This window comes from Anguilla rostrata, chromosome 1 (genome assembly GCF_018555375.3).
Source record: "Anguilla rostrata isolate EN2019 chromosome 1, ASM1855537v3, whole genome shotgun sequence".
NCBI classification, from domain to species: Eukaryota; Metazoa; Chordata; class Actinopteri; order Anguilliformes; family Anguillidae; genus Anguilla; species Anguilla rostrata.
In genome coordinates this window covers 31,230,352-31,253,840 of record NC_057933.1, presented here as the reverse complement: position 1 = coordinate 31,253,840, position 23,489 = coordinate 31,230,352, and the positions used below count along the sequence as shown (strand labels likewise).

Genomic DNA, 23,489 nt, shown 5'->3' with positions numbered 1-23,489 from the left:
AAAACCTGTATTACACAGCTACACATATGACATTATGCAAAATGGAAATCCAAGAAAAGAAAGGATATCTAAAGGGGTCAGGGGAGCCATGGTGCAATCTGAAGAGGTGCATCTTCAGTTTGTGTTCCAAGATGGGCAGAGTTTCTGCTGTTCTGACTGCAGTAGGAAGCTAATTCGACCACTGTGGGGCCCAAACAGACAAGAGATGTAATCTGGAAGTTTGATGCATCATATAAGTAGCCAGTGGAGGGGGCTGAGAAGGGGTGTTAATTTTCTGAGCCTGAGGAGGTTTTAGATCTGATGAGCAGCAGCATTCTGGATGAGTTTGGTTGAGTTGGTGGTTCAACTTTGTCACTGTGTAAAAGGCAGTATTCAAAGTTCACAGATCATACATTGTTACAACAAAAGACTACATTGGATCATACTCCATTTCAGTTTTCTGTCCTCTTTATTTTTATATTCCCATATGTACTGTCTTCCCTCCATTCCCCACCCACCCATATGGCAACAATACTTGAATTATATAAATAATAATCATAATCATCATAGCCTTGCATGTATAATCAGTACTGATAGATAATGTACCTAACTAGATGTCTAACTACATGTCAAATCTCCCAAAATGATGCCTTTTATGATGTTTTATGGTGCTTTTATGATGTTTTATGATGTTTTATGTTTTTACGAAGCTTGTTTTATGTTATATGTTTGATGATGTCTCTCATGTTTTTAAGCTCCTTGTGCAAAGTGAATTCCCCATAGGGGCAATAAAGGCTCATTCATTCATTCATTCTTCATTCAAATGTAATGTAATGTAACCAAACTAGCTACATTTTGGAAGCAAGATATTGGTAGCCCCCTAGCTGGTTGGCTATCAACTTGTCACTGATATTGATAACCATGCCACTGATTCAGAATTTTAATTAAATATTGTAGGATAAATGGTATCTAGTGAGCTAATAATCACTATTAATACATTATATTGTGTACACCACCACCACCAAAAATCTCACCCAGAGTCTTGGATATGTTGTTGGTGAAAAAACATGAATACTAAATCCACAAATTGACAATATATTAAATGTACTGTCTGCCTGGACCACATACATTATGACTGAAGAAGCTAACATGCTAGAAGATGCATAATGGCATTTTATTAAACTGTGGCTTCCTTTGAATTAAGCCCATTATTACATTATATTCATTTAGCTAGCAGCTGCTCTCCAGAACTGTTCAATTGCTGTGTTTAGAGGACTAAATATAGCATTGCCTCGATAAGCCTTTTGCTGTAGAAATGGTAAAGCATTGTGCCGACAAGTTTCAGTTGCTAAATGTTAAAGAATGTTAATATTTCAAATGTACATGCATGGAAAACAGCTTTGCGAACATGGCAAGATGAGCTCGAACATTGAGGTTACAAAATCATCTAGTTCAAATGTACATAGCAATGGAAAAACAAGCCATGTTGCGAACCATGGCCAATGATGAGCTCCGAACAATTTGAAGGTTACACCTAGAATTCAGTCTAGTTCAAATGTACATAGTAATGGAAAAACGAGCCATGTTGCGAAGCATGGCCAATGATGAGCTCCGAACAATTTGAAGGTTACACCTAGAATTCAGTCTAGTTCATAACTACAATCTGAACAATTAAGAATTCTGTTTTGTCTAACTACTTCAGTTGAATTATTAAAGGGAAGCCTGGTCAAAAGTGAAAATCTGGTGTTTTTATGGCCGTCACGGTGAGGTGGAGGGTTAGGACCCAAATGCAGAGGGGGAAAAACTCAAACTCCAAAAAAAGGTAAGAACAAAAGACTACTAAACAGAAGGGGAACAAAGGGAACAAAAGGCCTCGCAGGGCCTTTTCAAAATAAAGGAAAACTTCAGAAACATAGAACATAGAAAATCCAAAAATCCAAAAATCCAAAAAGCACATAGAAGCAGGGCAGGAACACAACCAACCAACCAACCAACCAACCAACCAACCAACCAACAACGAGCAGGGATCCAGCACTGAGTTCAGGAGACGGGAAACTTAAATAGGCAGACACAGACGAGACACAGGAGGGCACAATGAACAATCAGGCCACAGAGAGGGAAGGGAAAACGAGACACCCAGCAAACAATAATGGGATAATTGAAAACAATAATACAATTAAACAGGACACAAAACAGAAGCGTCGCCATCTGGCGGCCCAACAAGGAAACACAGACGGGAAAACACAGAACCATGACAATGGCTGTATATTTGTCTAAATCAGTGGTGTCAAACTCGTTGCCATGGAGGGCCGTGTGTATGCAGGTTTTCATTCCAACCAATTAATGCTGCCTTAATTGAGACTAATTACTCATTCAGCCATATGCGTTTAACTGCATTGAAGCAGAGAATATAAGAAAATTTTTATTTAGACAATGCGGGTCACCATAGACGTCGGGTCACCATTGTGCACAAACCTGCATCCCTAATTCAGCAAATAATTTAACTAATTATATAATCAAGATCTGAGGCTGGAATGAAAACCTGCATACACACGGCCCTCCATGGCAACGAGTTTGACACCACTGGTCTAAATGAATGGCAAGGAAAAATTTTAAGAACTGAGAGCAAACATATTAGAATTACAAACAAAAAAAAACGTTATTGAAAGCAAATAAATTCCAAATCCAAACAAATGCAAAAAAAAGTCATAAGCTATTTTTTTAAAATGTGAGAGCAAAACATAAATCTAAATATAAGCAAAAATGAATTTAAAATAGTTTTCATTTAAATATTTTAAATTTTAACTTGATTGTTTCTATTGCAATTTCATCTTTAAACAGCTTTGTATGACGCTGCACCGCCTTTGGTTGCAATTCCCAGAACTTCACTTTTGGTTCCTCTTTTTAGTTGTGAAGTTTTGAGACAAATGCCGGGTGGGGTCTAAGAAAAGGCCATATATCATACACATATATCGGTCAATCAGGATTTGAAGTGACAGCTCCTTAAAACTGTTACCTCAGCCATTCAGTCAATTGCCAGTGGATGGATACATCAAGCACTCAGTAGCAGAATGGACTGGACTGAATATTACCCTTCAGATCTGCAGGACGTTTTTTTTTATTATTGGAATAAAACATTGAAAACTCTTGTTTTTGGATGGCATCAAGTGTTTAGATACTCAGTTGCTTGTCAGACTTCTTCTGGCTGTGTCACAATTATGAGGTGGCAAGGTCTTTACCTTATCTAAAAAGCAACACTGAGATCAGAAACTGGTTAGGTTAGGTGATTGCAATACTAATTATTTTGCTCTCATTTCTGACATTATTGCTTGCCCTTAACTGAGCGAAATCTACCACTATTTTGCTGCCATCAACTTTGATGTACAATTCCAAACTGTGTCCCATAGGCCTGGATCCAAATTATTCTTGAGTTGATGATACATACCAGCATTACTATTAGATAGAAGTTTTCCTTAGAATGAAGTTATAAATTCAAGACATTTGAACCAGGCAAATTTCACATGGATAGCTATTGCATTTACAAAATCCAATGATAATTCATAGACTGTATAGACTTTTGGATGAGATTTCAGAAAGAAAACAGGCTTAAAGAAAACAAGACCAGGTCAAAACCTAGTATATGGCTGGACCGGCCGACCAATGGTGTAACTTCATCACTCAGTCACAGACATTTGCGTTTATAGGGCTGGCTCCGCTGTTGCGGTCCAGCCAAAAAAAATGGGCGAGGGTAGGTTGACAAAAGATTATCATACTGAAGATCTTAAGTATCAAAATTTTAATTAACTGCCAAAGTGTCAGTGGGCTGCTTAAGCAATGCAAATGTCACCTACATTTGCAAAGAATCACAGTTGACATAAATTTAACTACAACAAATTATAAGTTTAAAGATTGGTTAAACAGAATTGCCTTTAGTGCCTTTAGCACAATTAGAAGCTTGGACTGTTTTAACAGGTTTATTTTTTAAAATAATCTCTCTAGACCAGCACTCTAACCCTAAGATATAGTTTAGGTTACTGCGCAATCATGCAATGCCATTTCCTCTAAATATCTGCACTTTCCGGAAACTGTGTGAAGAACACTTGAGACACACACTGTGGCAAACACGCCTGCCACAGGCCACCGAAGTGGCTTTCAAAGTGGCCCTCCAGCACAGAGACACAGGGAGAAGATGTTCAAACAGTCCATGTTTATTTACGAGGGTGGCAAGACGTTACAGCCAACTGAGCAGATGTTAAAAACTGTCATGACAGAGGCTCCCCTTTGTGTGAGTGGGGATGGCAGATTTAACCTGTACGCACTGATTACCTCACTACGCACAGGTGCAGCCACTCCTGTTCCCGGGTCAAATTAGTCTGGCCAATTATCTAATTCTTAATCAATTATCCAATTGGCCAGGTCTAATTAGCTTGACCCAGGGCAGGTGTGGCTGCATAAACCAGCCATCCCCACACCACACACACATTTATGTTTGTTATATTGAATTGATTTTTTATCTCTGAACTCATGTACTGTCGGTAAATTTGTCATCCAAGACACTTGCATTATTACAAAACATTAGATTACTTATTACAAAACATTAAATTACTTAAGCTTTTTTCCTGCTGGGACTAAGGAGGATGTATACTGGTGAAACAGGCCCAGTTGTGGTCTGACACCTTCCCTTTGGCTGAAGTAATGTGAAATTCCATGATAAGGATGCTCCTATTTTAATACAAGATGGGTAAACTTGGATCTCTAGTTTCAGTTCCTACAATGCTATGTAAGATTTAAGAATAGAAATTTCATTTAAAATATTTGAGGGTACAGTATTTGAGGAAGTTTAAACTTCTTGTATATCTTGTATATATAATAGTCAAGCAGACGTGCTGCCTGAATGCCTATCAAAGAACCACAGCAAGCTGCACTTTCTGAGAAACGGCAACCTAATCTGTTTAGTTATCCATCCCTTGGTACAGTGACTCATTCATGCAATCATGAGTTGCAAATGTATTACCAATGTTCTTCAGGTGAATACTGGCTTTAAATACATCAGGAAGTGTTTGGGGCATCAGTGTTTTTTCCCTCAGTTTTGATATCTAGTCTCTGTGCACAGCACCTTACAAAAATGGGATTGAGGATTGTACTACAGTATATTTCATTATAGTTTATTTACACAGACTTTCTCATCAATACAAAACATATTCTGTTAAAGTTTACAGTTCCCTCTATATTGTCCTGTATTGGCATACAAAAGATACTGGGTACCAAAATAAAAATATTATAAGATGTAGCAAACATTACCCAGTCATACTGTTTGGAATCTGAAATGGGAAATGAAGCTTCTCACATTGCAGCTGTGCATCACTACAGGCCTGAGCCTGTGGTTAAAGTGGTGATGGTTTGGTTCCTCTTCCACTACAGCCTTTAAGAAAGGAAATAGCAGTGGGGCAATTAAGCACTGAAACTCTGTTTCACAATAGAGATAACCAGACTTTTTCAAGTTGGACAATGTCGCAACACTATCTACAATTCCTACTAAAAAGTACATTGCTTCTGTTAATCAAACAACGTAACACCAGTAACAAATGTACTACTGCATAAACATATCCACAAAGCATGTACCACCACAGAGTGTTTCAAAACAACAGCTATATACAATGGTACTTTCACAGTGCACAAAGCACAAAATGACTAAACCAGCTAAACATTACTGCTAATATTCAAATGTGAAGGATATAGCTCACTGCTTCAAGTATATTTGAATATATTTAATAGAATCACATGTGGTTTGACACCAAGTCACAAGACCTTATCCCTCACACCATCCTCTGCACATGAAGCCAAGTGAAACTCTCATTTATCTATTGTCTGTCAAGCATCATCAGGTTTTTCTGAGGCTTGTGAGAAGCCTCGGCTCAAGCTTTGTACTGTATTTCAGTAACCATCAGTACAATTTTGTTGGTCATTCAAATGAACATGCAACAGGTGGTCAAAACAATGAAGCTTGAAATCACTGTATATAAGATTTCAGATGCACAGAAAAGGAGCATGACTAAGAATAAAAGTGTGTCTGATAATGTTTTGTTGCTACTTGCAGCAGGGGCAACAGCAGCAGAAAAGCTTTTTGCAGGGATTATTCTTCTTGTATTTTACAGCCTGCTTGATCTGCGATGAGGCCTCCATCACGTAGTCTTGGGTGGAGGAGACGTTGGCCTCAATGTTCTCCAGCATGCTGCCCTGCTCCTCTACCAGTATGGCCAACTGCAGGAACAGGTCATGGATGTCCCTGATTCGGCTCTCTAGGTCCAGGATCTCTTTGTGGCGGTTCTCGATCTCGGTAAGTGCGGAGCGTGCCGTCCTCCCATCGGTCAGCAAGTTCTCAGAAAAGACGTTCCACTTGCCCGTCTCTATCATTTCTTCGATTTGCTCGCCTGTTACCTCCCGGCCCATAATGCCCACTTGCCTCTGGATCCGGTTCTTGCAGTTCTCGCGCTGGACCTCTTCGGCCTGGTTGTAGTCACTCATGGCATCGTGGAAGGCACGGGTAAGCGACACGAACTGGGAGCGGACCATGCGTACCAGGGCTGTGCTGGGGCCTTGGTCATCTTCCAGTTCCTTGTTCAGGGCCCCCAACTTCTGTAGCCGCTTGTGGATGCCCTCCCCCCTGGTCTTGATGTCGCGGGCGATGGCATTGGAGTCGCGCTTGATGCTGCTGATGCGGCGGACAGAGGTGATGAAGCGTGTGTTCTGCTTGCCCAGCCGCTTGATATCAATCTTCAGGAGGGCGATCTCCTTCCGCATGCCTTGTGCCTCCCGGTACACATCGTCCATGATTCCCTCGCCCTGGAAAACCAGCTGCTGCTGGAATTCACCATCGTCCTCATCGCCTGCACTGACTTCGTTCTCTCCAGCGGAGGCCTGGGCCACGGCCCGCAGATCACTCAGCCTGTCTCGCATTCTGTCTGCAATGCAGAGGAAAAACAGCTGCAATTTTTTCTGCAACACTGAAGGAATCAAGGAAAGCTGCTGATTGGATGCACTAACCAAGGTGCTTTTTTTACATTCTTTTCTTCCAGGAAACCTGAAATGTATTTCCCACCTCTAATAATTAAGCATACATGCTAAATAACAACTTGGTTAAAGAACTAATACTAGCATTTCCAGTATTCATTTTCCATGACACTTGTTTCTTGTGGCACATTCTATGACATCTGAGTCTGTGTAATGTGACTTCCCTGGTGAACAGTAATTCATCATTCACACAACCATACCTACTCCACATCTGTCATATGTTGAAAAGAACAGAACAATGCCATCCCCTTTTTTTTTGTTTCACCAGGAATTGCTGCCCTTGAAACTGTGGAATAACATTCAGTAAGAAGCCAAATTAAGAAGGTTTGAATATCAAATGTAAAAAGACTCATTATACCTGATGGCAATAGTGCCTGTGGGACCTTTTCATTACTGTACTGTTAATTATTCACCACTTTCACAAACCCACAGCCTATTCCAAACATCATGTCTGATGTCAAAGCAGTCCATTTGTGTCTATGCCATTGTTAATTTAAGCAAAGCAGGTGTGTAATCTTATAAAGATACCACTCTAGAAAGTGTTGCACTGTGCAAACTGAGCAACGGTTTTTGCATAATTAAGCTATGCAGAGTTCTCTTACAGTACTTTAAGCTGTTAACGTGTGGGTTTGACACAATGTTTCTTTTTTAAAGGACACAACACATATGCCCTAACGCACATCTATTTTCAGTATACAGTCAATGATATGCCTGGCTAAATGGTAAGGTTGTGTAGGTTCAGTGATGTTGATTGTAGAAACACCTCTTTATAAGATGGGTGTTTTATAGCATGGTAAGCCATGACAAAATATGAAAGAAACGTACAATCCATATTTTGGAGGCAAAAAATGCAGCATATACCAAAAAATGTATATATGCAATTGTTCATAGACAAGAGCTATATATTTTCAATATATTCCTCAATATATGTCCTATATGCACAGAGTTATGAGACTTGAATTCATATTTTCAGACATGAAAACAAAACATCTTGAGATACTTTTTCCACTGTCATCTTATAAATGGAGTTATTTTCTAGTCCATGAGTACTCTTCACATGCTGGGTGTTCACATGTGGCTTTTGAACACATGATTTTTGAATGCGTGACTTTTTCGTAAGGGGCTGTCATTGTCATAAACCATCAATTAGATTATTTCACTTACTTGCCGATGTTGTTCATTTAATGATAATGTTCATTTAATCCTACAGATGATACAGAATGTCATTATTAATTTTACAAATTCTGAGCAAGGTTTTTTTATAATGCCCTTAACAGTGATAGTGATGATGTAAATAATAGAAAGTAATATTACAAAGTTGAATTAAAAAATCAGCTTGTGCGATAGAAACTGTCCAAACAAAAATGTATTAGAATAGGATGAGGTACTGGGTGCTCTCCATTGAGGAAAGGGTGAAAAAGTGGTATCACCATGATAAACTATAATTTCTGTTGCCATCCATTTTAGGATTGAGGTGGTATTTTCTGCTGCAAACTGCATCAGAATGTCCTCCTTTATTCAGGACAAATGACCAACACCACACATTTAGAATAAGGTTGACTAACATTAACAGTGGAAAAGAAGTAAGGATTTGCCCCAAAGGTCTAATGCAAGCATACTGCAAATATGAATGAATCCAGGTAACATTCTTAACCTTTTATTAAACGATACATTTGGAATCCATTTTTGATTACAGATCTACAGTTGTGTGAACATACTTTAGTCTCTTTTACAGTGAATTACTAGAAATTACTAGAAATCAAAACACATTGGTACATTTTCAGTGCATATAATAACATAATTACCTGTTTTATAGAATAGAAGCAACTCCCAAGTCTTGCATTAAAATAACTTGTTTGGTTGCTGATTCATAGATAATGTTTCATAGTGTCCTCAGCAGCCTGCCCACGGGTGAAGGCATTAAATAATTGTGTGTCGTAAGCTTAGTCAGTACAGAGGTCATGATAATGGGAAACATATTTATGTGTTTTTTTGGCTTTGATCATCATTATCTTACACCAAAAAACATTGATTTGGGCTTGACATACCAGTCCTTTTTTGGCTTTTGCCAAATAATTATCACATTAATCTAAAAAGATCACTAAAAACCTTTCTGGGATAAACGTCCTGCTTTGTTTCCACATAAGGCAAGCCAATATATCTTCATAAAAATAAGAAACACAAAAAAATACCATAATTCAGTATATAAACAGTACCTATGGCTGTAGCTACCTTTGGACACCCACTGTTTATGTTTTTCTCCTTCAATACCTCCTGTTGATCATAGGGTCACTAGGAGCCTAAAACCACTGGAGCAGTCAAGGCTCATCTACACTGCTTTTGTTGCTTTGACGTTTTTATCTGTTCTGAATTTCTGGCTTGCTGTGATTCGCTCTAAATGATGGATACGTATTATCGATACAAATGGCATCTATAACTGCAGGTGCATCCCCTGTTTTCTTTGGTACCACTGGAGGACAGAAGATCATTTTGTGGAGGTGGCTAACTTGCTAACCACTGAGCAAGCTCATGGGTGCTGCCATTACTGTTGCTGTTGTTCTCATTTGCATGTGTCTCAAATGTCTCTCTATGAAGCTGTAATGCCTACTATACATACTGTTACTGACAGTGTGTTTATCTTGTTGAGAAACCGCTATTTGTATATGAGTAACTCTTACTCATGCTCACGACGAGTGCAAATAAAGCCTGCTAAGAAGTATGTGATAAAGCGGGTTGTCCCTAGTTTGTCCTTCTGCAGTTCTTACTACAATTCAATGAGTAGCTGAATGCCTTTTCATTTCCATATTGTCCTAGGAAGAAAAAAAATTAAATCTTTAGAAACTAGAAACACCGCCTTGCGGTTGTATACCTCCGCCAACCAGTAGCCAGTGCTCTGTTTTTCACGGTGATGTCCTGGGGTGGTGGTATCAAGGCTTGGAGGTCAGCAGTCTCAACAAGCTGTTAAGGAAGGACATCACAGTGACCTTGACCTTTGACCACCAAAATCTAATCAGTTAATCCTTGAGTCCAAGTGGATGTTTCTGCAAATTTGAAGAAATTCCCTCAAGGCGTTCACGAGAATGGGACGGACGGACGGACGGACGGATAGACAACCCGAAAACATAATGCCTCCGGCCACGGCTGTGCCGTCGCGGAGGGATAAAAAGGAAGTAGCATTTCTATTCGTGGAGGGGGGAGAAGGATTTTGAAAATATCCAACAGAAATGCTGATCAAATGACATGGCCTAGAATGGGAGTAAAGAAACCATGGCTTTGAACTGTAAATTTGGACATTAAAACATTAATCTATTCTTTCCAAGCTGTTTGATTTCTCAGGTACATTTGTTTCCACTGTTGTTACAAAAACGCATGGACAACATCATGTCCACAGCATTAAAACAGAAGATTTTATTTGCTGAAGAAAATTACACAAAACTCAATTCATGGCTTTTTGAGAAACGTGAAAGTATGTCATAAAAGTGGTACCACATTAAGATTTCATGTGTAAAGACAATTACTGTCCAGAATACATTTATTTAAGGTTAAATTCATATTTGATCAGTATAGAGATCGATTAGATTTTTGGATATAATAATTGACGTTGTCCTGTCTACTGTTCACACAACTACACACGCAATACAAGCTGGCTGTCCATTTGATGGTGCCTGACCGATAACTAGTTAATTTTAGCTTCTAGAAATTTTGAGGACTTGTCCCAGTATTGCTGTTCTCTGTTCATTAACACTGGTGGTGGAACAATGGATAGAGTGTCTGTTATATATATAGTGCACATAACCTGTGGGTTAAACAGGATGTTAAGGCACACATAAATGTGTTGAGTCAATGTAATGAAAACAGGTCAATGTAATAAAAACAACATAATCCCCACAATAGGATGTGGTTTTACATGCTGACATTTATACTACTTATACGCCTAATACTGCCGTTGTCTGTTTACTTGGCAGGTGCCCTGTACAATGTGGGTTTAATAGCTCATGGTTGAACATACAGTATTAATTCATGGATATAGATGGATATTCACTAAGTAACCTCTGGTTAATGTAAAAATGGACCATGCCTTAGAAGCTCCTGCACAAATATCTGGATCCCTGCTCCTAATAAAAAATTCCATGAATAAATATAACGTCAAAATTTAGGGGTGGTAATAGCACTGTCACTTTACAGCAAGAAGGTTTGAATCTTGGCTAGGGGCCTTTCTGTGTGGAGATTGCCTGTTCTCCCCGTGTCTGTGGGGGTTTCCTCCAGGTATTCCAGTTTCCTCCTACAGTCCAAAGACATGCAGGTTAGGCTAATTGGAAAGTCTAAATTGTCTGTGGTCTTAAGTGGATAGTGTGTGTGCCCAGCAATGGATTGGTGTATTCCTGCCTCTTGCCTGTTGCATGATGGGACAGCCCCCCCACAAGGACCAGGAATAAGCAGGTCAATCGATGGATGTCAAAATATTTTTTAAAAATATTAAAATGGTGGGTAAATCTGCAACGGGTAGTTTGTGTGTGGCTTGGGGGTAGAACTGATGTTTTGCTGAAAGAGATTGTCAGACTGTTGGTTCAGGGACTTCTGGATTCAGGTCCATTGTTTATAAATGCTTGTTGACAAGGATTTTAAGTCTGGCACTCTCCCCTCGATGGCTGTAAAACATCAGCTATATAGGCAAAAAGTGCGGAGAGTAAATTAGAAGATGTTTTTTCCCCCACAGAATACGACCACAGAAGATGTATAACAATAGTAGAACACAAATTCATGCTTGTGTCCTTGCGGTGACAGATCGCCACCATCCTTACTCATTCACCTCTTTGTGTGTATCCAGTTTATTTCTTCCAGTAGTCTTTCTTTTATCATTCTTCACATTTTCTATTGTCTAAATATAAACAATGTGATTCCAGTTTCCTGCCAAAGCAAACCACTGGCTCTGTGTTTGATTCAATGACCAGGGGGTCATCAACGTGTCCGTGGCAAGACTTGTCTATGTCCATGGCAAAAAATAAATAAATAAATTTTTAAAAAATTGATTGGGAAAAAAGTTTATTTTTTTCCCATGATAATACACATTGCAATCTGTTTGAGAACAGCGAGGAGCACAATGAAGTGAGCAAACTTGCAATACTCCTGCTCACATTAAGCCCAGACACCTGTAGCTGTGAGCGTGGTTTCAGTCATATGAACATTATTAAATCTCAAACACGAAATGCCGCATTGATGCCTGTTTTAGGATTACCACCTGCTCATATACAATGGCTGACTTTCCAGTCTCCAAGTTTTCATCATAACAAGGTAAGGCACTGTTGTTTTAATGTTAGAAATTCTATCATCATAAATTGTGTAGCATATTAAAATATGTACTATGGCACATTGTGAGGTCTAGCATGTGAGGTCTAGTGTTTCTGATAATATTTGACCACTTCAAGTTTTGTATGTCCGGGGTAAAAATCGCATTTTGACCAAAAAGTCCGTCACAAGCCAACACGGTGATGACCCCTGTCAATGACAGATAAGGGCTGAGAAATCCAAAAGACTCCTTTATGCTTCAGATATGACTAGAGGCCTAAACACAGTGCTGGTGTGAACTGGCAAAGAAGCAGTTATGCTCCTGAACATTCACCGCTGTTGTGAGGTCCATTAGAGCGTAACGAATTAACTGATCTCATTCCACGAATTTATGGGCATACCGCACCCTTCACTACGTTAACGCTCTGTGCCACTGCACATCAAACACAGCGACGCCTGAAAAATGCAGTCGACATTTGCTTAACAGAGATTTAATCAACTAGTCACGTGCTTACATTGTAATTCTGTCTACAGGAAGACGTAGAGAGATTCGCGTCTTTTTAGTTACATTTAAGTAAACTTAAGATGCTCAATAGAAAACATTCTCAGAGATGGAGATTCGTTGATTAATTAAAATGCATGATATTCCGTTATTTTAACAAATACGGTCCGATTGAAACTGTGTTCTGGTGTAAAAAGCTGTATCAGGGTTATGCAGTGAAGTCTATCTGCTCCACCAACAAAACGATCTGTTTCTGTAGGCTATTTTGACAAGTTGGTGTGGGTTGGGGGACCCATTCGTCGACAACTGTTGATTAAAAATGGCATCTGTCGATGTTTCGAAAATTGCATTAAATCGCGTTTACTTGTGCGCAAATAACTGAGATTTCATTTTATGTCAAAGCATATACAATGCTTACTTTTCCCGCTAATGTAAGTTTCCGAATATCCATCAAATATAATATCTCAAAAAAATATATATATGTACAGGCTATAAACAAAGTATGCGTGCCTTTCCGAATAGGGTTTCCGCCACTGTAGGTCGGATGCAAATGTAAAAAAAATCTTTAAAAATAACTTGTGCAGTTGATTAAACAGTCCATAGACCTGCCTTTATGCCCAGTATAACACAAGTTGCTTGTCAACTATTTGGGTTTTTATAAGTGCAATACAGAAAGGTAATTTATGAAGGCTACGGAGTGTTAAAGGCTACAGTGTAAACATAAAAAGATACATCATGGCCAAATGTGTAACCAATGCGAACACAATTCTTTTATAAACAAGCATCTGGGCACACTTGTCTAATCGTAAACACTCAGGGCATTGCTTGTGTAAATTAAATAATACTGATTCTTCAGATCTGCTCTATTCAGTTGTGGACAGTTGTTCCACACATGAATGTTGAACTTTCCATTGCGTGGAAACCCAGCCCACAACTGAATTAACCTGATGCAAATTGTTTTTTGAGCGCGCGCGACGAATATATATTCACAAAGTGCAAGTTACTCAAATGTAGGCTATGCGACTAGGCTATGCCAAACCTCGAAAAAAACTGACACTTACAAACACGTCCTACAAATAATCTAGGAGTTGGCTATTCGTAGTTAGGCTAAATCACACGTCAATTTAAAATTTGACGAGAGAAAATTACTATACCTTATTTCATGCACCGTAGCCAGTTCAACGACGCAAATGTTGGCTAACAATCATAATCAAACTTATTTGCTTTCACTCTCCAATATTATCATATTCGATGCTTCTTCTATGAAGTACTGTAAAGACTGGTTCATGGGTGGAGTTCCCCAATGGTGCCGATAAAGTTCTTCCTGCACTACATGTGTGTCCTCGCATAATGCGGAAGACAATTTAACGTGAAGTTTTCATTCGAAGACGAACAAGTGGCACAGAGTAACAGAGTTGCCGAAAGAGTTTGCCTGCATGCATGCGATTCGCAACCATTCTTTGATACATGGTGATAATCTGGTTGTACATTTTAATCGGTAGCTTGCTACTTGACGTTACTGTGTGTTATTACTGTTTCGGAAAACAGGAAAGCTCTTCTTTTTTTCTTTTTTATAAATGAGGTGACCTTTCGACCATATAATGCATCAGTTTTTTCTAAAATATTTGGGGACAAATGCGCATGACTGTGATGATCATTGATAGTCTATAGTCCAATATATAATCTCATATATTACTTTTTAGGCATTTGAGAAATCAAAAAGGAAAACCATTTCCTGCCAGCCAATTTGAATTAATTTACAACTCTGCTTCATTAATGTACACTCTGTAGTTAGTTAATTACATGTGTGCCCACACTCATTCTCATGCTTCAATGGCAGTACATTCCCTGTTGCAATCATTTGTGAAGCAAACAGATAGAATTTGTGTATCTGTATGTTTGTTTGTATCTCTTGTTGGTGTCCAGTTTGAACCCTGGTCATGGTCAGGCCTGTGCTGTGGATATTGTCCTGGAAACTGTATCCTATATCATATCTGGTGTGTATTGGTTCAGGAGTGGTATTTAGATGTCCCAGATGCCACTGTCAAGGTCCAGGACATCTCTATGCCAGCTTTCAGTCCAGGTGAGCATGACATGGGTGTCCTTGCCCCCTTTCAGAACATTGTATAACATACCATTGGTCTACATTTCTTATCTCTCTGTCCACTACATCCATCGGCTTCTGGATGATCATTTTATTGTCCTCCTTGCGGGTCATTTCCATTTTATTGTAGACCTCCCTCTGGACTTTGTGTTAGTGGTGACTGTCACTGTATTCCTGCTTTAGAGCAGTCATGCATAATATCTATGGTTCACCTGCCTGTTCATGTTTGGGGTAAAAAGTCAAATAAAAGTCCAGTGGTGAATTTCTAAGCCTATTTACACCACATCCTGGCCTTAGCAGTTCAGAGGCTGCATCTTCCAACAACCAGTTCTGGGGGCGTGTGCTGCAGTGCTGGGGAGAGGTGGACAGTACAGCACTGACTCCACCCACTTGTTCCTGCTAGAAGCCGTCAGTTCTTTTTGTCTGAAACAGAGAGACAATCTGCAGATGGTCACAGTGAAAAAAATTATGCATTGGAATTGTCATATACCTAATAATGACTACACCTGTATTTTCTTAAAAAATAACTTTCATGGATACATATTAAGTGTACTCTTTTAGACAGACACATGAAGTTCACAGCAAGACAACAGTTCTCAAGACAGCTTGAGTAGGCTGTGTCAGTAGTCAGTTCTGATAGGCTGATTTGTCTTTCCCAGTGAGGGACCTATCTTTTAAAGTGCAATATATTCACATTTTCCAGTAACATTTAACCATCATTTTATGTCCTGAAATCTCTTTCAGCCACAAAATGAGCTTTACTGTTGCACATTACGTTGTGATATATCCATGTGCTGGCATATCAGCATTCCTAAAATTGAAAAGTCTTGGTTTGCTGAAAATGTAATTTGTCATTAAAATTCCAGGCTTCCAGTAGCTTTTCATTTCGTAACCCCTTAAGTTTATGAAGAACACTGGTTTTTTCCTGCTGTAAATAAAGCAGTGCAACCTTTTCCATGTGATCTGGCTCTGGGCTGAGAAATCAGGAACAGGGTAAACCTGTTCTGGTTCAGTGTTACAATGAGCGATGAAACTCACCAAACCAGTTTGTACCACAGGTCAGCCATTATGAAAAAACCAAAGGTTATATTTGTCAATATACTGTGTAGTAGAATGGGGTTTTGAAAATACAATGATTGCTTGTATACATCTCATTTTACTCTTAATTAACTTGTGTATGTTGCTCACGCACATTTACGCATATATCTTAGCATGCCATGTATATTGCCATGTATACATGCTTTCAGAAGCACTGCGCAGAAGCACTGCGCACACAAATGAAATGGAAAATGAATGATGCATTTTCTTCATATATGTAGAACATTTTGATGCCAATTTTAAAATATAAAATATATATCCTTGGATTATATAATGTAAGAAGAGGATTATCTTTTTGATAGCACCCACGTTTTTTACTCATTCATACACATTATAAAATGCATAAAATTACATTTTAATTCACATGCCATTATGTTAGTCAGGCATATGTTGTAGTTTTATAATAATCCAGCTGTTATATTTATTCCTTTGTTTCCTAAATTATTTTCATATTTGTACATATTCGAATGTCCACACCAAATGTTATAGTTGGACACCATTGACTAAAATCTGGATCAGATTCCTTCTCAAAATGGGTAAGGACTTACCATGTCATTGCAGTCCAAAATAATTAAAAAAGAAAAGCCGGTTGGAAGAAAGAAAATCTTGGTGCAATCCATGCATAGAAATGGCATTTTACCAGCAGTAGTCATGACACTGGGAACAAATCAGTAATTCACACCAGAGCACACTTCATATGAGATGAGTGCTAACTTAGTACCACTCTGGAAAATTGCTGTAAATTGTGCCTCCATTCTCTTAGCCTCTTAGCTGACTGATACAGCAGAAGCATCTCCTTGTGTATGCAGACAGCATGGAAGGTACTTCCTATTGTACTTGTGGGTGTGGAAGACCAGATTGGACCATCCTGAGGAGGAAACTGTCATTGTTTGTCTGGTTTTGCTGGTAAAGAAATGTGAGGCATTTCGCTGTCACTCTGGCCATAGAACTCTGGAATGCAAGAGTTGCTCTGCGTTCTGGCATGAGGAAATAGCTGATATAAAATTTAAATAGTCAGACTTTACAGTACTATGGTTTGAATTGGGATCCTGCACTAGCCTAAAGAAGCTGTACATGTCAACTGTACATTGTGTGGCAAGGGTCATCAGATAGATTTTAAGTATAGAATCCAATTGCAGTCTTTATTGTAGACATTTACTGTGACTGTAAAATTCCTCTTCAAATGTATGACAAGTTCTTGGAATTCTGCATTCTAAAATATTCTCAATGGATTTCTGCTTTGCGTTAATGAATGTACGGTTACAATACAGATACTACAGGCACTCTACATCTGATGTGCCTGACAAACTTTTCATATAACAAGGTTCTCAGGAAGATTATATAAGACACAGACACACACACACACACACACACATGGTTCATAACTGTTCCTAATAAATAAGGCCTCCCACTGCACTTTTAATGACATCAGTGTATTCAGTTTCAGAGAGAAGAATCAGGAAAAAATCCTGAAAAGCATTACAGTGATATTTTCTAAACCTGAGGCAGTGTTGTATTTCACAATACCAATCATTGTGTGAAGCATATAACACAGTAACATTAGCTGTCTCTAGCTAGCCTAGTACACTGTGTTGCAAGCTAGTTATCGATAGTAGTTACCTGGTGGTTGATTGCTTGCAGTAAAGCAGCACTATCGTGCATGCACATAACATTTTTCTTTAAAGCTTGTAAAGTTACAAAGAATACCGTATAGCTTTGTTGTTTAGTCTTCATCTGTTTACCTGACAGTAGCTGAATTGATGTTACATCATTAGCCAGCTACCCATGTCACATGGATGCAGGTCCTTTTTTGTAGGCATAAGGAATGTCAGAATGTAAAAGACCTAGCTGTTCAAAGTATATTTGTGCAGGTGCTGTATGTGGATGGATGATATGATGACTATATTACTTTAAGCCTATAGGTGTTTGGTTATTATTATATATTGTGAAACAACAACAAAAAGATTGTGAAGGAAGTAGGCATGCACATACATGTGTAATTTAACTTCAATTATTTCCTTGTCCTTCCGTGTTTTTTTTTCAGTGTGTGAAGTATTAAGTAAGTATTGGTGTTCAGCAGTTGTCTACGATCATGAAAATGCACTTCTTGTACGTCGCTTTGGATAAAAGCGTCTGCCAAATGAATGTAATGTAATGTAATGTATTGGGTGGAGTGGGAGGATTGTGCATCGGAGGATTGAGGAGTATGGAGAGAAGAAAGAAGAAGAGAACAAGTGCAGCGAAAAAGAGCATAGGAAAGAAGAGGTGTAGGGTGAGAACAAAGGTTGAAGAGAAGAGAGTATGTAATAAAGTATGGAGAGGAGGAAAGTATATAGACAGGGCCAAAGCAGAAAAGAGAAGAGTGAGGAGTGTAGAGCAAAGGTATGTTATGCAAGTTTTAAGGCATCCCTATGGCAATATGACAAAAGGTTTATGTTTTAGTTTAGTTATATTTACACATGGCTCAGTTAATCAACAGTATAATATGGTCAGGTATAGTAAAGGAGCCCTCCATGTGGATAGAAAATGAACAGATTCAGGGCTAAAGTAAAGCTAGTGAACTGGTCCTTCTGGGCCTTCTGAAATTGAATGTTATATACATAAAACAATACAATAAATAATAATTAATTAATTAATTTCTACCTATTATGAACATTTTCATGTTCTTTTTATAGTTCCCACCCCTTGATGTTAACTCTTTAATTCACCTTTTTAAAATTTAATTATCAATAAGATGTAATGTACATATTTTGCTTTGCTGAAGTTCACATACTGTATATTCAGTTCATCTGCAGTTATATTCATGTTCATTCTCAGTTATCACTTATTTGAGTTGTTGGTGGGAAACATAGAATGAACTAAGAAGTGAACATAACGCTGCCTGTGAATAGTTTCAACAACACTGCATAAAATTTCCCATGCGATATGAGTCATGCAGGGGAGTTTCTCACTTAGGGGTGGTGAAGCAATGCTCATTATAGGAAGTGAAGCCACCAGAGCAAGTCTGTGGGTGAGTCACGCTGGTGACAGTGCAGTGCTATTTTAGGGAAACAAGCCTACCAGCCTACTATGCTCAGAATTGTGGAGGGAGAGAGAATCACGCACAACCTTTCCTAGCTTCAGGTTTGAGTCTTATTCATTGCAAGAAGAGAAAGTGGCACTAATTCTTTGTTCCTCAGGCCTAGAGGAACTTGTGGTACTGAACGTATTTCTGGCTGCACTCTAATCACATTCAACAGTGACTATGTGCCTGATCTCTGGCCATATTCTCTCACTTTTTAATACTTGACTGCTGGAATTATTCACTTAATTTAAAAATCGGTAAAAATCTCAAACACCTAACAAACAGAGATGGAATAAGAATGCCATAACAAGTTTGTACAAGTTGTGGGGGTTGGCTTACAAGTGTAGTATTTGTAAAGAGTGAATTACACAACTGACTATCTAGTGTGCACAGAAGATGTACAGGGAAACATAGTTCTCATTATGGTTGCAAATTGTATTTCAATGTGGAGTGAGACTGACTGTTGTGTGCAACCACAAGATGGCAATACACCTAAACAGATGTGGAAATCCACTGACTAATAGCAGCATCATTGAGGTTAAAAATGATTTGTAGTTCTCAACATGATTCAGTTTGAGTCAGATTACCTGACAGGACTGGATATTTCTGAGTAAAGCAGTCCTTGGTGGGTGGGAAGAATCAGACCTGTATGAAAAGTACACAATATAAAATATTACTATGGAACATGTTTGGACATATTTAATAATTAACAACAGAATAGGATGTAATAGTAATTAACTATATGTTTACAAGAACTGAGAATGTTGACAGGTTAGGGATGTAGACAATAAACAGTGCTAACCTCTTGGGTAATGAATTTCCAAAAAAAGCAGAATGGACAGGCCCAAGTGATAAATGTAAAAAAATACCCGCTATGACTATTAATTTGTACCTTTTGACTTGAGGACCTGAAAACCCCACGCTTGCCCACATGCCTGCCTTGGGGAAAAGTGTCCCATGTCCCTTGTGAGCCAGAGGGAAAAGTGATCAGAAGACCTTGGCTTTCCCAGCTTTCCTTGCTGCAACTGAATGTTTTACTGAAACAGCTGCATACATTGCAATATTGTGCACGTGCGGAACAGTAGTGCCCCACCCAAGTGTGATGGATAGGGCAGTCTGACACAGGAGTGGACGAGAAAGGCCATGTCTGTTTCTGGATTTTATGTTATGTTTATGTTGCGTGATCTGACATTTTAGCTACATTTTTTAAATACTCAAAATTGACAGCTCAATTCCCCTACATGAATGTGGTCTAATCTACAAGCATTGGTGTATCATTAGCTAATTTGCTAATTGAGCCATGGAGATTGGTGGAAACAAAAGATCTGACAGCACTCTGGGAATGGAATTGCCCACTCCTAATCTAACAGCTCTCTCTCTCTCTCTACATTTTTTGTACATATTTTGCTATTGGTTTCACAGTGACACACAGTTACAGCTGCATAGGTTAATCGGTCCTGCCTTGAAATCACATGGGGGGAAGTCAGATGTTGCGAATTTGGTCCAGGCATGAAACACCTTAATTTAAATCTCATTACTAAATGCAGGTCAGATGAAACAGATTATAATATCAACATCAGCCAGTGTGCAGGAAGGACACGAGGTGCTTCTTCTGTGCATCTGATGCCTAGTGTCAGGTGATTGCAGTGTTATATGGAGTTCCCCAATACCAAAAGCCCCTTGGCTTTATGGGGTTTATATTATAAAAAGACATTAAGATTTAATATTTTCCCAAAACTTCTGGATAAAAAACTCATTGTTTCACAAACTGCTACACATAATGAAATTTCTGAACACTGAGGTTTTGTTTGGTTGTCAAAGCAGCTTGGTTTTCTACATTGAGTACAATGGGCTGTAAGCTCTTTTGCACTCAGCACGTGCAATATAGGCTGTTTCCTGTCACTTCTGGGTGCTTCACTGCCTGGCCTCTCCCACCCCTCCAGTTCCTATGTATGCCCTATGGTTTATGCCCACGCGTGTGTGTGTTTATTTCTGTACTGCTTCTGTCTTTCCTCTGTATTGTGTTTGCAGACCACTCATTACCATGAGTCATTTAAGCCTACTGAGTTGATTATGAATCTTGTGCTGACATTATCCTTTGCTTATTGCATGGAATTCTTTGCAACAAATAAATATTAATCAACTGAGGTAAATTGAATTGAAATAACCAGTAAGCCAGCTGCAATTAAAATTGTCACACTGTGGCTTATTTAAGTCCTGTTAAGAGGCACTGATGATCTGTTTCTTATTTGTTTTCTTCACTGTTTAGCATATTATTCTTGCAATGGAAGGAATTTGTATGACTGTCTTATGCCATTCAGGCCATTTGGGCTAATGCTAATGAGATGTCAATTTCATATTAACAGATCATACAATGTTTCAAACAGTTGGATGCATACAAAAAGTCATATAAACAGGTGGACCACGATTGGCAGTGAAGACACTACTCATACAAGGGTTTGGTTCCTCTCCTGTATTCCTGCCAGTGTAATAGAGAGCTCAAAATACTTTCTACTGAGAGCTCTTCCTTGAATATACTGAGCTACTTACTTTTTAATATAGGAAATTTGGGGATTTTATAGGCTTTTAGGATATTGTAAACCATGAAATTTATATAATTTTTTTTTCTCAGCAATAAATGAGGGCCTATGTCATTCAAATGGAAATCCAACATAAACTCACCAATTTTTTCATGACAAGAAAGGGCCACAAAATGGCTGTACGGTGAACACGCGCCACTAGATGGTGCTAGGGAAACAGTAATGACTTATTCAACCATTGGACAGAATTGTGGTGGTGGGATTTTGCTTTGTCACCTACTTTTTACTATGCATGTTTGAGTGCTCAAGTGGAATCTCCACATTAATAACACTTCGTGAAAAGCGGAGTTTCTGGAAGATATCCAACTTGTTAAATTTCAGATAAATTTGGGGTGTGTTGGTTGGGAGCAGTAGTTTCCCCATGTCAACACATGTATTTACAGAACCTTCTGCACACTCCCGGGCCACATCTGTGATCAGGGATTTCTGGACTAGGATATCCCCTATTGATTCATGGATGCCCTCGCACTGAAATTTCACAGGGTGTCCTGCGATGTGGATGGGATAATCTGGTCATTTATGCCAAGTCTCTTGACAAGTTTCGGATTTGCGTCCGGCCAGTAAATGCACCTTTTCATGCAGTGTAAACCATTAAATATGTGAAGATTGACTGCAGAATGAGAATAAACAATATTACATAATTTGTGTAATCGGCCTACTTTATGAAATTTTTTTGAAGGCTAATATAACTATGGATCTGTAGTTTGAAAGGGGGTAGAACTGGAACAGAGTTTAGGATTAAGATGTAGGGATAGTGATATTCTTATTTAGAAACCCTTTAGAGCCACATATACTGGAATCATTCACTGAACATTAATTGCATTGCGATACAGACAAAAAGTAGCCTACTGTAGCGGTAGCTGGCTACCCACCGTGTCTTGTGTAAAGTTGATACATACGTGTAACACTTCTTTGCGATGAACAGCTATTCTAAGATTTGGTTGAAGTATAGCCTGTTAGAGTGCATGAAGGATTGCATGTAAGGAATAAAAAGAGCATGTTGTCTGCGCACGTGTTCAGTTCTGTAATCCCATGTTCATGATTGACGCTGCATTTACTTTGGTCTGTCTTTCACTGAAATCTCTACAGTACTTTCGCATTGCCTGTTTTTTTTTATTTTTGATATAATTTCAGTTTTAGTGTGTGTGTTCAAGTGGCCCAGAAAGGTTTTGTGTGCAATAAAGGATATTTTAAATATTTACAAATGTTTCTGTCAATATGGGGATTTTTGAAATTGTGAAGCCAGAAATGCACTTCAAATAAATAACTCCAAGTTTATACAAAACATTACAATGAGGGTGTACTCTGTGTTCTGTATGTATTTTTTAATAAATAATCTTATATTCAGTTCAAACTATTTCATATGACTTGTGCTCAAGAAGATTGTAGCATGGCTTCCTACTGTATATAAAAATCACTGTACATGCCCTTCAGGATGAAGAGCTTGCACTGGTTGATAACTGATAAGGAAATAAGTACTTACTGGCACAATGTAAAAATGTATGTTTAACAATAAAACAATAATAATACTAATTATAACAATAAAAAGTCTATTCAACTACTCTGTTTATACATACAAATTCATGTGTACATATCATCACTGTATAAGCTTATTTATCTGAACAGTTACTGTACCTGAAGTGCTTTCTCTTGCTTTAAATCAAGAACCTCTGAAAGCCCTTATATCAGCCATTATGATAAAGCTGGTTTGTGTTGGGCTCGGTAGAATTGTGAGGTTGATCTGGTAACGGTGGGAGGAACACTGACAAAGGCTTTTTTCTGAAA

The 23,489-nt window shown here is 38.6% G+C and overlaps 1 protein-coding gene across 3 annotated transcripts; it reads right to left on the bottom strand.

Moving 5' to 3' along the window:
• Positions 1-5,123: 5,123 nt before the first annotated feature.
• On the bottom strand, positions 5,124-16,840 carry stx11a (syntaxin 11a). Of its 3 annotated transcripts, XM_064334552.1 has the most exons (4): positions 16,589-16,840; positions 13,993-15,365; positions 9,905-10,008; positions 5,124-6,941 (listed from the first exon to the last, which is right to left on the bottom strand). In XM_064334552.1, exon 4 carries the CDS (start codon positions 6,934-6,936, stop codon positions 6,067-6,069), a length of 870 nt encoding a protein of 289 aa, XP_064190622.1. In that variant the 5' UTR covers positions 6,937-6,941; positions 9,905-10,008; positions 13,993-15,365; positions 16,589-16,840; the 3' UTR covers positions 5,124-6,066. The 3 variants fall into 3 exon arrangements, with proteins under 3 accessions (XP_064190622.1, XP_064190606.1, XP_064190612.1); XM_064334536.1 differs by lacking the exon at positions 9,905-10,008 and having other exon boundaries at positions 16,589-16,838; XM_064334542.1 differs by lacking the exons at positions 9,905-10,008; positions 16,589-16,840 and having other exon boundaries at positions 13,993-15,383.
• Between the last annotated feature and the right edge of the window lie 6,649 nt (positions 16,841-23,489).

Coding starts and splice junctions, on each gene's coding strand:
- stx11a (XM_064334552.1), bottom strand. CDS start 6,936: ATGCGAGACAGGCTGAGTGATCTGCGGGCCGTGGCCCAGGCCTCCGCT.